Genomic DNA, 13,537 nt, shown 5'->3' with positions numbered 1-13,537 from the left:
GAATGTGAGTTACTGGTAAATTTTCAATGAATCTGCCATATTATGCATAAAATTCTTAGCATCTAGGGCTAAACAGGCATTTGTCCTTGAGATTTAATTGGTTTTGATGATAAGTGCAGTAAAAGGTGAAGCTGCTCCCTCTTCATTATTCTTTCCTTCTCTGTGATCTGAGGTAAGCAAGTACTCTTGCCAAAAGTGTGAAGTTGAGGTTTTTCGCAGAAGCGCACTTTGGCCAAAAGAAAGTTAGTTTTTGTAAACTCATTGTAAAGTCAGAAAAATAAAAATACCACTTAAGAGCAGGAGCTTAATTGAGGTGTTCTGAATTATGCTTGGGCAAACTGGTCATGCTTAGCACTGACAGCTGAGGGATTCTTCTTTATGTGTTTGAAAGTTTTGAGAGATGTGGGGGAATATCGTGTATGCAGTTCTAAAGAATTGGGTAGCTTTACTGTACTGGGGGAGGGAGTTGCACTGAAAATTTCCGATTATACAGACGTCTTTGGAAAAACAGTAGTAAGAGTAACTAAAAAGTAATTTTGTCTCTGTCTGCCAGGCAAAGCAATGAAGAAATGGGTTGAATCGATCACAAAGATAATCAACCGGAAAAAGCAGGCACAAGCCATTGGGCCAAGTCACAACATTACTTTTGAAAGCCCACCTCCAGCAATTGAATGGCACATAAGCAAACCAGGACACACAGAGACTTTTGACTTGCTCACTTTGCATCCAATAGAAATTGCTCGGCAGCTCACTTTACTTGAGTCAGATTTTTACAGGTAACTTTCCTCCATTGAAAAACACGTGACAAAAAAATATATATATATGTCCTCCAGCATGAAATTGTTTCTGCGGGCCCCTGCTTTGAAGCCCCACGGTAGGTCAAGGAACTTTACCAATGCCGTATATTAATTTGTTACTTTTTCAGAAAGCAAAAATCTTAGAGCCATTTTCTGAAAGCCAGTCTTACTCTCCCCAAGTTAACATGCAGCACCTGACGCATACTATTATTTGCATTGTGCTGCAAGTTTCTTCTGATACTTCTCAAAGACTGATCTACTTGGAAAGTATGAACACAAATTAAATTAGTTGTCTTCATATCCTAGTTTGTGAAGTAAATTATGGAACATGTCAGATCTCATCAGATGTCTGTGAGAGGTTGTTCGGACGCTGGGAGCTCACTCTTACAATGAATGGGATGTGGACTTCATTCCTCATTTAGATGAACAGAGGTGGTTAATAGTCACATAAATTGAGACGTATTTACATACTAAAAAAAAAAACCCCAAACATAAAGTACCACTCACCTGAGTCACGTGTTGACCCTGAGGTCATAGATGTAATACCTTGAGAATTCAGTTCCACGTGCTAATTTCAAATTCCCTGAAAGTAAAAAACGTTTGGAAAAATATCTTCTTTCATGCTTGTAATTACATTTTTTAATACATGCGTTTACTTTTCTAGAGCTGTGCAGCCATCTGAGCTAGTTGGAAGTGTGTGGACGAAGGAAGATAAAGAAATTAATTCTCCCAATCTTCTCAAAATGATAAGGCATACAACCAATCTTACGTTGTGGTTTGAAAAGTAAGTGATTTTCCTCAGTTTGCATGTACTGCATTACTAAACATTTACAGTACATTCAGAGGCATACTGTGGAAAAATCTAGATTAAGTAGTGTTTAGATGCTACACGTAGTCCCTGAGAGAGTTTTACCATAACAATCTCAGCTTTTTTAGTCTTAATTCTTAGAAGAAATCTTTATTCTAAAAATGTTCAAAATGGTGCCAAATAATTTGATACACCTCTCATGCTTGATTTTGTTACAAATTAATATTTGCTTTTAAAAAACTCAAGAACAGTTCAGTACAAAACCAAATGTTCTTGTTTATTTAGATGCATTGTAGAAACAGAAAACCTAGAGGAAAGAGTAATTGTAGTAAGCCGAATAATTGAAATCCTGCAAGTTTTTCAAGAGCTAAACAACTTCAATGGCGTCCTTGAGATTGTCAGTGCTATGAACTCTGCAGCTGTGTATAGGTTGGATCACACGTTTGAGGTACAGTGAAATGTTTTCTGTTTTTGGTGTGGAAGGGTAATGCAGTACACCTTAGCTACACTAAAAGCCTCTGTGTCCTTCATAGAAGGAACAGAGAAAGTAAATCCCTTCCTCTTCCCCCATGACCCCCAGAAATGAATCGTTTAAGAGGGAGGTTGGTTTTTTTTCCATTTATTTTTTTCTTGGTTTCAGAAGCTAGAAATAAATCCTTGCTTAAGAAAGGTAGAAGAAGCTACCAAGATCCTGAGGTGTCATGGCACTGTCCTCATGGTCACTGACTTAAGCATCAGTGGGAGACCATTACTCTCATTATTGTTGCTGGGCTACGCCGTTACACTGTCTTTACAAGTAATCTATTTCATCTCTCTCTTTAGCAAATTCCAAGTCGTCAGAAGAAGATTTTAGAAGAAGCTTACGAACTGAGTGAGGATCACTATAAGAAATACTTGGCAAAACTCAGGTCCATTAATCCTCCTTGTGTGCCTTTTTTTGGTATGTACCTTTGTTTCTCAATGAACTGTATTGCTCGTAAACATTTGGAAAGTATTGTGAACAATAGTGAGAAGTCAGTTTTAACAGGATATTCAGGTTTGAATTTCAGCTGCCCAGATGTCAAAGCATTTTCCCTGGCTTGCTTAAACTAGCAACAGGACTGTCTGTAAGGGAAATCGTTAATTGCTTATATGTGAAAGAAATTCTAAATTGACTATTCATTGCAGATGTTATTTGTGGGAAAAATAAATTTACCTGGAATATCTTATTTATATTTTTATAATTATTTTTTTACTTTAAATACAGTTGAAACTGTGTCATGACCATAACTGCCTTAAATGGAAGGCGGGCACGTTTAGAAATATTAATGCTCAACACCTCCAAAGAATTATACAAATGGCATTTCTGTTCTGTAGCAAGCTGCTTGGATGCTTGTTGTTGGTCATTTCTGACTCTCACAGTACGTTGTTCTTGTCCAGCATAAACATCAGACCAAAACTGAAAGAAAATTGTGTTAATAGCTTTCTAGAGATTTTGGGATGATATACTCTAGAGTTCTGGCAGAGAAAGGCAAGATCAACTAAGAAGACTTCTGTCCTGCTTCAGAGATAAGTAGGTTAGCAGGATCACAAGTGGATAGTTACAGTTCTCTTAAGCTATACTCAGAGGGGTCATAATGGCAGTTCCCTGTAGGTCATTCATGGACTTGAGAGATCTCTTTTATCTTTTAACACCACAGTTTGATGTAATTATGAAGGCAGGAGTGGAACAGAAGAATAAAATATTGAGATTTTTTTGAGCTTAGCTGGGGTCTCTAGTGCAGTAGAGCTGAACTGAGGCAGAATAGTTCAGAGAAAGCACTTCAGTGTACTCTTGTGTTGCAAAATGCTAGTAATGTTCAGTTGTGTGAGCTTCCTGAACTGTGGAAAGATGCAAAGACTTGAAGATTTTGATGCAAAAGGCAGATTTCAGGAGAAGGCATATTAAAATATTTAAATTATTGCTTTGAAAATGAGCTCTGACTCTTACTTAACCCAACTGAGAATTTTTCTAAGTAATAAAAATACAGAAATTAAGTTATTTAAGAATTCTTTATATTCCATCCGTATTCCTTTCTCTCTGTTCTGCACTACGTATTTAGAATCTTTTGTGTTCTCCTCAGGAATTTACTTAACTAACATTCTAAAGACAGAAGAAGGCAACCCTGAATTTCTAAAGCGACATGGGAAAGAACTCATAAATTTCAGCAAGAGAAGAAAAGTAGCTGAAATAACAGGAGAGATACAACAGTACCAGAACCAGCCATATTGTTTAAGAGTAGAATTTGACATTAGGGTAAGTGACATCACTTCCATGCGTCTGGACGCTGAAGTACTTGTGTGTGATTAAGTCATTAAGCTGATAGGCCATAGAGATAGACTGCATTAGAAATGAGCAAATGGCCTGCATTAAAATCTGTCAAGTTTTTAAGAAGGGAAGTAATCTCAATGCTTGCAGACTTTTTTGGGTTTTTTGGGGGGAGGGGGAGGGGGTTAATTTCAGCTGTTGGGGTACTGGTAGATAGATCTTTGTCAGTTCTAAACAGGAGCAGAAACTACCAGATTCTCACTGTCCTTAGTCAGTCACTGGCTTGCAGTCAGCCCAGTTGTCTTTTTCTTCCTGTTTTTTTCCTTTACGTTTACAAATTTACCTGACAGCACTGTGTTCACTTCGTGTACTGGTAGTGATGATGCTCACGGTTTTGTCTCAGGTTGTGTTTGTTCTGCTTGGTCTGTGGTGTTCATCTCTAAGCAATCCTCTTTTATCTTCTTTTTCTTTAAGTACACTCAGAGCTTTGTACTCTGAAAGAGCCGTAGGACTGGTTGTCTTAAGAGACTCTGCAAGATCTTCTCTTGCTATTTTTTCCTTCTTGGAGTTTGACAAAATCATTCTGAGAGCAGTCTAGCCCTGCATCAGTGTAGAGATGGACTGTGTACAGCTTCTTCTGAAGGTGTTTGGGCTAACCTGTTCTGATTTTTGCACTGCAGAAAATGCTTAGGGTACTAGCACAGTTAGTTCTGCAGGCCAAGCACAGCACTAACAGTGTCAAACAAAGCACTGGCAACATACAAGTTTACTAACTTAAAAATCAGTCCTCGCTACTGACCTGAGTGTTTTCTCTCTTCTGTGGAACAGTTGGGATCACTTATACAATAAAAGGAAGCATCACAGAAATATCTCAGTTGATGTAATTTCTATTTACCTTCTTGTATTTCAGAGATTTTTTGAAAACCTGAATCCAATGGGAAGCAGCATGGAGACAGAATTTACAGATTATCTGTTCAATAAGTCGCTGGAGATAGAGCCGCGAAATGTGAAGCCTCCACCAAGATTTGTTAGTATTCATGTTCTTTTTCCCCCCACAAAATGCTTACATTTGTCTTCAAAGATAGAAGTCATCTTAGATCTCTAAATTCATAAATGCAAAACTATGCTCTGGTGATTTTTTTCTGGTGCTTTGATTTTTTCTGTTAAATTTATTTTTGTCATTTTTGTTATTTCAGCCCAAAAAGTACAGCTATCCTCTCAAGTCCCCAGGTGTTCGGCCATCTAATCCAAGGCCAGGTACCATGAGACATCCTACACCCCTGCAACAGGAACCAAGAAAAATTAGTTATAGCCGTATCCCGGAGAGTGAGACAGAAACTACAGCATCTGCACCAAACTCTCCACGAACGCCTTTGACCCCACCCCCTGCTTCTGCTACTTCAAGTACTACAGATGCCTGCAGTGTATTTGACTCGGATCCTTCAAGTCCTTTTCATGCAAGTAGGTGATAATAGATAGTCTACAACGGCTATGCATTAGATTTTTGTGATCTTAAGCAGGTAAAACCATTCTTAGTCTTCAAAGTGACTATAGAAATATAGTCACCTTTTGTCTCCTTGCAGCAAGAAAAACTTTCATTGTGTTTTACTACACTTTTATTAGTAATTCTTAGTATAAAGAGGGAAACTGAACAGAATTTGGTATGTTGAGTATTACATGTCTTTGGAGGAACTATTATTACAGAAAGACAAAGGTGGATCTTCTTTGCTCATGTATGTCCCAAACCAGCATTTGTAGCATTTGCTGCTTGATATGTATGTGGTGAGTGTGTTTGGTGACTTGTGAGAATAGACAATAATGTTTTGCAGGTGACTTAGTCTGCTGCCTGCCATTACAAATCCGTTTCAGGGCACATGAATGTTTTTCCTGAATAACTTAAAATCTGTGTTGTCCTGCTTTAATTCAGTTGAGACCTATCCACACTATTTTTCTTCTGTCTTCACCAGCATGCAAGGAAGCTCATATTTTATGGTGTGCTTTCAATAATTTTTACAGGACATAGCGCCCTGTAATGTTTGAGGGCTTTCAAAGGAAATACAGAGTTAGTCCCATGATGAGCAGGTTGCCACATAGAGGTGAAGTAACTTGATAAAAGCAGAAGTTGCTTAGCAGTGCAGAGGCATTGCTGGGAGTCCAAGCTAGGCTTCCTGAATGTTTCTTCATAAGAAGATATTTCTTCATTGTTGGACTGACACATCAGCTGCAAGTTAAGGATATGGTTTTAGTGCTGCTGTGATACAAGAACAGCTTTGTGAAATGCGTTTTGGTCTTGAGGATTACTTACAAAAGTGCAAGAATTGATGGCCACAGAGGTTATTGCAGTTCAGAAAAGCAGTTTGGAATGTTCAAGTTAAGTGGTTGTTCAGTGGTATGTTTCTTTAACACTTTCTTGCTTCGTGCTGCTTTTTATGAGCAAGTAATTTACTGAAGTAAAGGTGCGCTGTCTTTTTGACACCTTTATTGGCATCATAAAGGAAATACACTTTATTGAACAAAAACTCATTATTGAGATTTTTCGTTTTATGTTCACTAGGATCTGCTTCTGTGTCATCCATAAGCTTTACCAAAACTTCAGATGAAGCTCATGTTCCCCCACCAGTTCCTCCACGAAGAAGACCAGAGTCCGCCCCAGCTGAATCCTCCCCATCAAAAGTAAGTTACAGCTAAAAAGGGCGTTTTACTAGGAGAAAGGAAGAGAGTATGATAGGAGAAAGGAACTCTTAAAAGATAGTATGTGCCTTTTTGAACGACTATATGGGAAATAGTAAGCAACCATGTATTTCAGGCCTACACAGCTCAGCCTCACTGTCTTGCCTGCTGATTCACTGTGATTAGGCCCTTGTGAGAACTTAAAGCTTGAGGCAGATGTTTCTGTCTGCCATTGTTGTTGTAGAAGATTCTTTGGAGTTGTATGGTTTGGGGTAAAGAATGGAAGAATAGTAATGATGGAAAGTGATGAACACTCCTTAGTCCCCTGAAATAATTCATTACATTTGACCCTGGTTGCTGTGGTGCTCATTGCTTTCATTCTTGATTGTTTGTCCTGTCTTCCTGCCTGCTTGAGCCATTGCTACTTTTTCCTTTTGTGTTTGGGAGCCAATCTAGCTTTTGTTTTAGACAGCATTAAATTTCTCTTGATTTCAGTGGGAATTGGTTGATGACTACAGAGAATTGGGGAGATCTGAGAATCCCACTCAAAATTACATTGTAGCATGTATGTCTTTTTACTTTCAAGAGAGCTTCTATATAACTCTAAAGCAAGATGTCCTTTTCAGACTATAGGTGACTGTGCTGTCAGCCAGCTGACTTAAATATGTCATGTTTCTGTCAAAATGCAGTTGAAAACATAATAGACATGTTAGGGTGGTGGAGACTAATTACCCTGTGATTGTGGACTGCAGCTTCGGAGCTTTTCACTTCAATAATTCTACCTAGCTCCATCTTCTGAGTGTAGTTTGTTTTCCTCCATTCTGCACCATCTGCCACTTTTTATTCCTCATTTTCTTGGAAAAATATCTGATGCTATTATCCATCCTTGGTGCCTGTTACTGGGAAGGCAGTGGAAGATACCAGGGCCTACCCAGCAGGCAGATCTGGAACCAGCATGTTGCTCTGATCATTCCTTGGCTTGCCTTTTTCTCTTTCCATGCATCTTCATCCCCTGCATCCCTGGCTGTTAACTCATGTATTGATAAACCCATGCTCTCCCCTGGTACACATCCAGTCTGCTTGTCTTTTCTACGTGCATCATGCTGAGAAACATTTTTCAGGCACTGCTTCACAACTCCCCCATCTTCATTGCACGCTTGCTTGCTGTGTCTTCTGCTTAACTGGATAGATCAATCTGCAGGGCAAGAGTTCCGCGTCCATTTGACAGCACGTTCTTGTTATTTGAACTCTAAAATTTTCATTAAATGAAATGTTTGTGTACCTCAGATTACTTCTGCACACCTGGACAGCCCGCCAGCAATCCCTCCTAGGCAGCCCACCTCTAAAGTGTATTCACCAAGGTACTCGGTGCCTGACCGGACCTGCATCTCTGACCCCCCTGAAAGCCCTCCTGTGTTACCACCACGAGAACCTGTGCGAACTCCAGATGTTTTCTCTAGCTCACCACTACACCTCCAGCCTCCACCACTGGGGAGAAAAAGCGAACTTGGTAACACCTTTTTCCCAAACAGTCCCTCTCCATTTACTCCCCCTCCCCCTCAGACACCTTCTCCACATGTAGCACGGAGGCATCTTCCATCACCACCTTTGATACAACAAGATGTGGACCTCCATTCTGTCGCTGGACCACCTGTTCCTCCACGACAAAGCACTTCTCAACATATCCCAAAGCTTCCTCCAAAAACTTACAAAAGGGAGCACACACACCCATCGATGCATCGAGACGGACCCCCCTTGCTGCAGAATGCCCACTCCTCCTGAACTGTCCCCTGCGCTGGGAGTTGCGTTTTCCTGGTGCTACGTCTGTTGCTGGCAATGGATGCACTGAACCTGGTGGTGCCAAGGAGTTGGGATGTGTATATGCCAAACACTAAAAACTCTCCAATAAATTGGAAATGCAGTGTACAGAAATGGAATTGCAAAAACAGACATTCGAGTGGAAAAACTGGTTAACTCGCTATTCTTGTTTTAGTATGCAGGACATTGTTCTAAGATAATTGGACAACTGATTGTACCAGAAAACAGACTTGAGGGACTTCTTTGGCCAATGAGCAGAGACTGTATTTGTGTAATGATCTATAATGTCCAGTACAGGAAGGAAAACAGTCTTGTATCCATCAGTTCCATACAGTGGCACAGTTTTTGGAATGAAAACATTATGCACTTTTTTTAAATCTCAAACAGGGAACTTTATATCCTTCTTAATTTTCTTTTGCTTTACTCCCTGCTTTAAAATACTTTCCTAAAATTGTGAGAAGGACTGTGAGGAAGATCTGTGGTACCTAACTGAGTTAGAATTTAAGGCGTAGCACTGTATTGCGGTCCTGTTTACAAGTTGTTATGATGAGTAGTAGGGGGTACCTAGGCTTCACCAAAGAGGTACTTTATTATTATTTTCTGAAATATTGTGGTGCCAGTTCAAAAATAAATTTTTGCCAGAGAGCATAATGTCTAATTACTGCTTTCTTTAGGTAGAGCAGATGAAAGTCTTACATCATTACAATGACAGCAAATTTTTTTTAAAAGGCAGCACTATCATCTGAAATAAATATACTACTACATTTAGAAGACTGTTAATTTCTGCTAGGTTACATCGTCACATTCTTTTTAAGGTTTACTGATAATCCATTTCATGGCTAGTAGCTATTTTTTTGATCGTGCCATGAAAAGAGTCACTTGTGAAAAGGAGCACTCACTGGCCAACTTCCATAGCTATTGTCATGTTTTACTAACAGTAGATTAATCAACATACATAGAATTGCCTTGCAGTTGCATAAATCATGTGTATATAGTGAATGTTGCATAAATATACTTGCAGATTGTTTTTAATTTAATTGAAATAAAGATACAAATATGTTTGGTTGACATATGTTAAATTATTACATGGACAAATTACAACTCTTCTTTTTCTTTTAGTTAAGCACTGGAGGGTATGAAAGCAGATGATGTGGTACATTTTTCCTAGTTCAATTTGTGTACTTCAGTTATAAGAGCCTAAAAAGAAGTTGGTTTTTGTCACGTGTATCGAAGTAATATCTCAGAGGATAGGTTAATCCCAAAGTTAATTATGATGTAAGATTTCCTCAGACCTCTTGTATGTCACTTGTTAGGGGAATTCAAACTTACATTAATCTTTACAGAAGCTTGCTATGTCTGAAATAGACGTGACAGAACATATACTGGCATAAGTATCATGACATGGATTATCCATAAACCTGTGCGCTGTTTTTTAACTCTAGACAATACGGTAATGCATGCCAGCTGTTGAAGAAAAGCTCTATAGTCACCATTGCAGTATGTTTGTGAAGTATCTCATCTTCAGTTAATAAGGCTCGTGGGTCAAAGTAAAATTCTGTCTTGTATCTTTGGAAGAAGAATACATTTCAGCATCTTGAAAAGCTGTGTCATTATAGGGGTGATGTTGGTAGACTGGTGATAAAGCTTACCTTTTTCATGCTTTCTGCAATGCCATCGATCAATGCACCTTATCTTTTTGTGTGGTCTTTACATTTCAGAAAGTGTTTTGATCCCATCAAGAAAAACGGCAATTTTCATCATGGACAAATGTTGTAATGTGTCAGTTGTGTTCTTTCTTTGACGTCTTAAATTTTATTTTGAAACGTTTTTCTGGCAAAAGAAGAAAAAATGAAGATCTCTATACCTTGGCTTCAGAAGAGAGTGTTCTTACATGGGAGCTTGGAAGAAACACTCAAGCTACAGGAGGTGTAATTTAGGTTATTGGTTCTTTGGATGTAAGCAACATGATGAACGTAATGTTGAAAACGTCATATAAATTATTAGCTCATCCATGAATTACCAGGAAAAACTTCTTAAATGCAGGCTTTCTGATCTGTCTCTCTCTTTCTATGCTATTTAATAGTCAAGGCAGGCCAGGCAGAAGGAGTGTTCAGCTGGTGAGGTGATCCAACTAGAAGAGAAGACCTCACATTGATCCTGTTAATCAACAGGCTTCTTGAATGTCAGTAGGCTTCTATTTTCCTTTGTGAAATGGGCAGGATATGCTCTCTTGCATCCCTGTAGACGAGGATAAAATTCCTTTATTGGTGGGGTACTTGGACAATAGGCAGTAATGTTAACCATGTAAGAACCTAGCTTAAATTTAGCAGTTTGGAACCCAGCAGAACAGGTCAGTCATGCAGTGCACAAATCATTGTGTTCACTCAGCTACAAACGAGAAGGAACAAGAACCAAACCTGCTGCATTTAGGGTGGGAGTTTTGAGTACAACTTCTAAGCCTCTGATGCATCTCATGGCAGTTTTGTGTTAATAATTATTTAACCTACAATAACTTTTTATTTGGATGGTGTTTGCTTTACTGACAATACCTTTCACATGGAAAATGAAGTAGTTTTTATGATGTTATGTGGCTGCTGGCTAAAATGACTCTGGGATGGTCTGGTGTGACCCGGGATGACAACATGTGCTGGATAAAGAAACATGCTTGCTTGTAGTCTAGTCTCTGGCTTGGGTGAGTTGCTCTATATCTCTAGAGTGCCATATTGGTGGATAAAAGTCAGCTGAAACCGTAGTTAATGGTAGGCACCTGGTTAAAAATGTGAAGTGCTTAAATAGAGAGGTCAGCAGGCACTTACAGCTGCAGTACTTGATTTGTGCTGTGTCACCTCATATGTGCAACAGTGGACCATGATTGGGTTTGTTCATTTTCTTCCAGAGAATGTCATAGTTGTGTGTTAGCTTAGAGAAGCCCTCTGGAGACTGGGGAGTGCTGATGTCACAAGCACTGTGCATTTACTTTCTCAGGAAACCATCTCTAACCTGTTTCTGTAATATGTCTGTCTTAAATCAGGGAGGGAGAGGTCTGTCTTGGTGAGAGTGTATTTATGCTAGTGCATGGGATTTAGATCCTTCAGGGTTTAGACTGACAGTCACTGGATGTGAAATTATTTTTCTTTCATGAGTTTGATTCAAAAGCAGTTGTGTTACTGTTGAAGTCAGTAGATTATTGTGCTTGCAATAGTGGGATTTATTTTGTTGCACACAAGAGTGGATTTTTATTCAAGCTCAAGAGCTGCTTGATCAAATTTGCATCACAGCAGACTGTGTTGCATTATAATAAGTGTCAGGTCACTTTGTGGCTGTTGTTCAGTTGTTAGGTGTGGCATTTTATAAAGACAGCCTCTACTGCTAGTATGTCTAGCATTACTGCAATATCAGCTCTGCTAGAATGCCCCGTTCGTGAATATTTGTCTTACAAATTAGAAGCAGGTGAAACAAAATGTTTCTTAAAGCTTTGCTGCTGTGAGCAGTGCATTTAGCTGCAGCATGTAAAGGTCTTTCCTTGGCTTTCTCTTGAACGCTAATGTCTTTTCCAGACAGGAAGAAGGAGCTTAGTCAGAAAGGATATTTTAAGGTGATATTTCAATGTTTGAAAAATCTTGTGGGTCTTTGCTGCCTTGAAATACCCTCTTTTAGTTTTTGAGTCATCATTTCCACACCTAGATGATGGGTGAGCTGGAGATGTTACAATTCATGATCCCTAAGGAGAGGAACGTGTGGCCCGATATTCTTGTAAAGCCAGAAGTGCTTTTAACTTAGTTTCTAAATTCCATGCCTTAATTTCCATTGGAAGCACATTGTGTGTTTTTCTGTCAACTGTGAGCAAATATCCCTTTTGCCTTTAATAAAAAACAGTGCATTAAGTAGCCAACTGTTGCAGCAATAGAAGGCATACAAAGTAGAGTCGCTTATTTTGACTTCCTAGCAAGCAAATTGGAAATGATGTACCAGGTGCCTGAAAGCGTGAAAGGTGTGCAACATGCCAGATGTATGACAGTTTCAGTAGCTGCTGAATGTGCCTCTTACTAAAATAACACCAGTAATATTTTTAAAAAGAAGGATAAAGGGAGGTAGAGAATTGAAGATGCGTGTTACTGGATTTGTTTGGGTCAAATTTACTCAAATCTACTTGGGAATTATCCTTTTTCTGTTGTTGTTCTTTACATAAGAACACACTTCGGATTCCAGTATATTTATTTACTCTAGCATATGTGTCCATTTGCTTTGTTTAATGACATGGTTACTTGCCAAAATCAGTAAATGTCAAAAGCTGTGTCGGTCCAGGAAGAGTAAACTTCACTCGGCACATCTGATGGCCTGTGTACCTCATTGTCTGTAAGGGATTTTGCATGTTGTGTCTGCAGTGGTTTTTGGAACGCATGCAAGTGAAAATTTAGTAGTGGCTATTACCTTTTGGCATTTAAAGACGTGTTCTAAAAATAATAAATGAGCCTTATGTATCCTAGAAGCGTACACTTTTGAATATGTAAGGTACATTGAAAGTCTTAGTCTCAGATGGGCTGCCTTAAACTTAATACTGCATGTTTTACTTCAAAAACAACTGTGAGTCTGCTTCAAACGTAGGCGTTGTTCAGGGTAGTAAAACTGTAAAATGCACAGTAACTTCAGAGCAAAGGAACTCTCTGCAGTAAAAGGTGAGGTGTGTGTGCAGGAGGGGAATGGCTTCCTGGTGCTAATGGCATCTTCTAACTGTTCTCTGCCATGGCATTTTTCCTTGTAGGTGTTGCTCCTACAAGGAGCAACTGGTTTTCTGTTACAACTTATTGCATCTCAGGTTCTGTAGCCTATGGGTAAATACTTTCGGTTTTGTTTTACTGTAGAGAAGATCTTGGTTTCATATAAGAGCTTCTATCTTGTCTCCGTGTTGAATCACAGTAAATAAGGGACATGATGCTTAATAACGTATATCTGGCAACAGACAAAACATTCACTTTCAAAGAGAGGAGTGAGTGAGGGAATGAAAACCACACGCAACTAGAAACTGCTTAATATTCATGGTAGCCTCCATCTAATCCATTCTGCAAACCTCACGAAGCCAGGCAATGGGCAAAGATGGTGCTACATGTATCCCAGCTCCCCTCCTGTTCAGATGTGAGCACAGAGTCAAAATACTTG

At 39.1% G+C, this 13,537-nt stretch overlaps 1 protein-coding gene across 2 annotated transcripts in view; it reads left to right on the top strand.

Moving 5' to 3' along the window:
* The window catches only part of SOS1 (SOS Ras/Rac guanine nucleotide exchange factor 1), a 46,733-nt gene extending 36,584 nt beyond the window's left edge, over positions 1-10,149 (top strand). For both annotated transcript variants that reach the window (XM_021393199.1, XM_021393198.1), the window contains 9 exons: positions 554-776; positions 1,462-1,581; positions 1,891-2,053; positions 2,428-2,545; positions 3,708-3,880; positions 4,803-4,919; positions 5,089-5,353; positions 6,447-6,565; positions 7,850-10,149. In XM_021393199.1, the coding sequence (XP_021248874.1) occupies positions 554-776; positions 1,462-1,581; positions 1,891-2,053; positions 2,428-2,545; positions 3,708-3,880; positions 4,803-4,919; positions 5,089-5,353; positions 6,447-6,565; positions 7,850-8,344 (1,793 nt within the window). In that variant the 3' untranslated portion in view covers positions 8,345-10,149. The remainder of the gene's footprint in view (positions 1-553; positions 777-1,461; positions 1,582-1,890; positions 2,054-2,427; positions 2,546-3,707; positions 3,881-4,802; positions 4,920-5,088; positions 5,354-6,446; positions 6,566-7,849) is intronic.

The sequence above is a fragment of the Numida meleagris genome, chromosome 3 (assembly GCF_002078875.1).
Source record: "Numida meleagris isolate 19003 breed g44 Domestic line chromosome 3, NumMel1.0, whole genome shotgun sequence".
Taxonomy (NCBI): Eukaryota; Metazoa; Chordata; class Aves; order Galliformes; family Numididae; genus Numida; species Numida meleagris.
The sequence above is the reverse complement of the archived record's forward strand: the minus strand, read 5'-3'. Positions and strand labels throughout refer to the sequence as shown.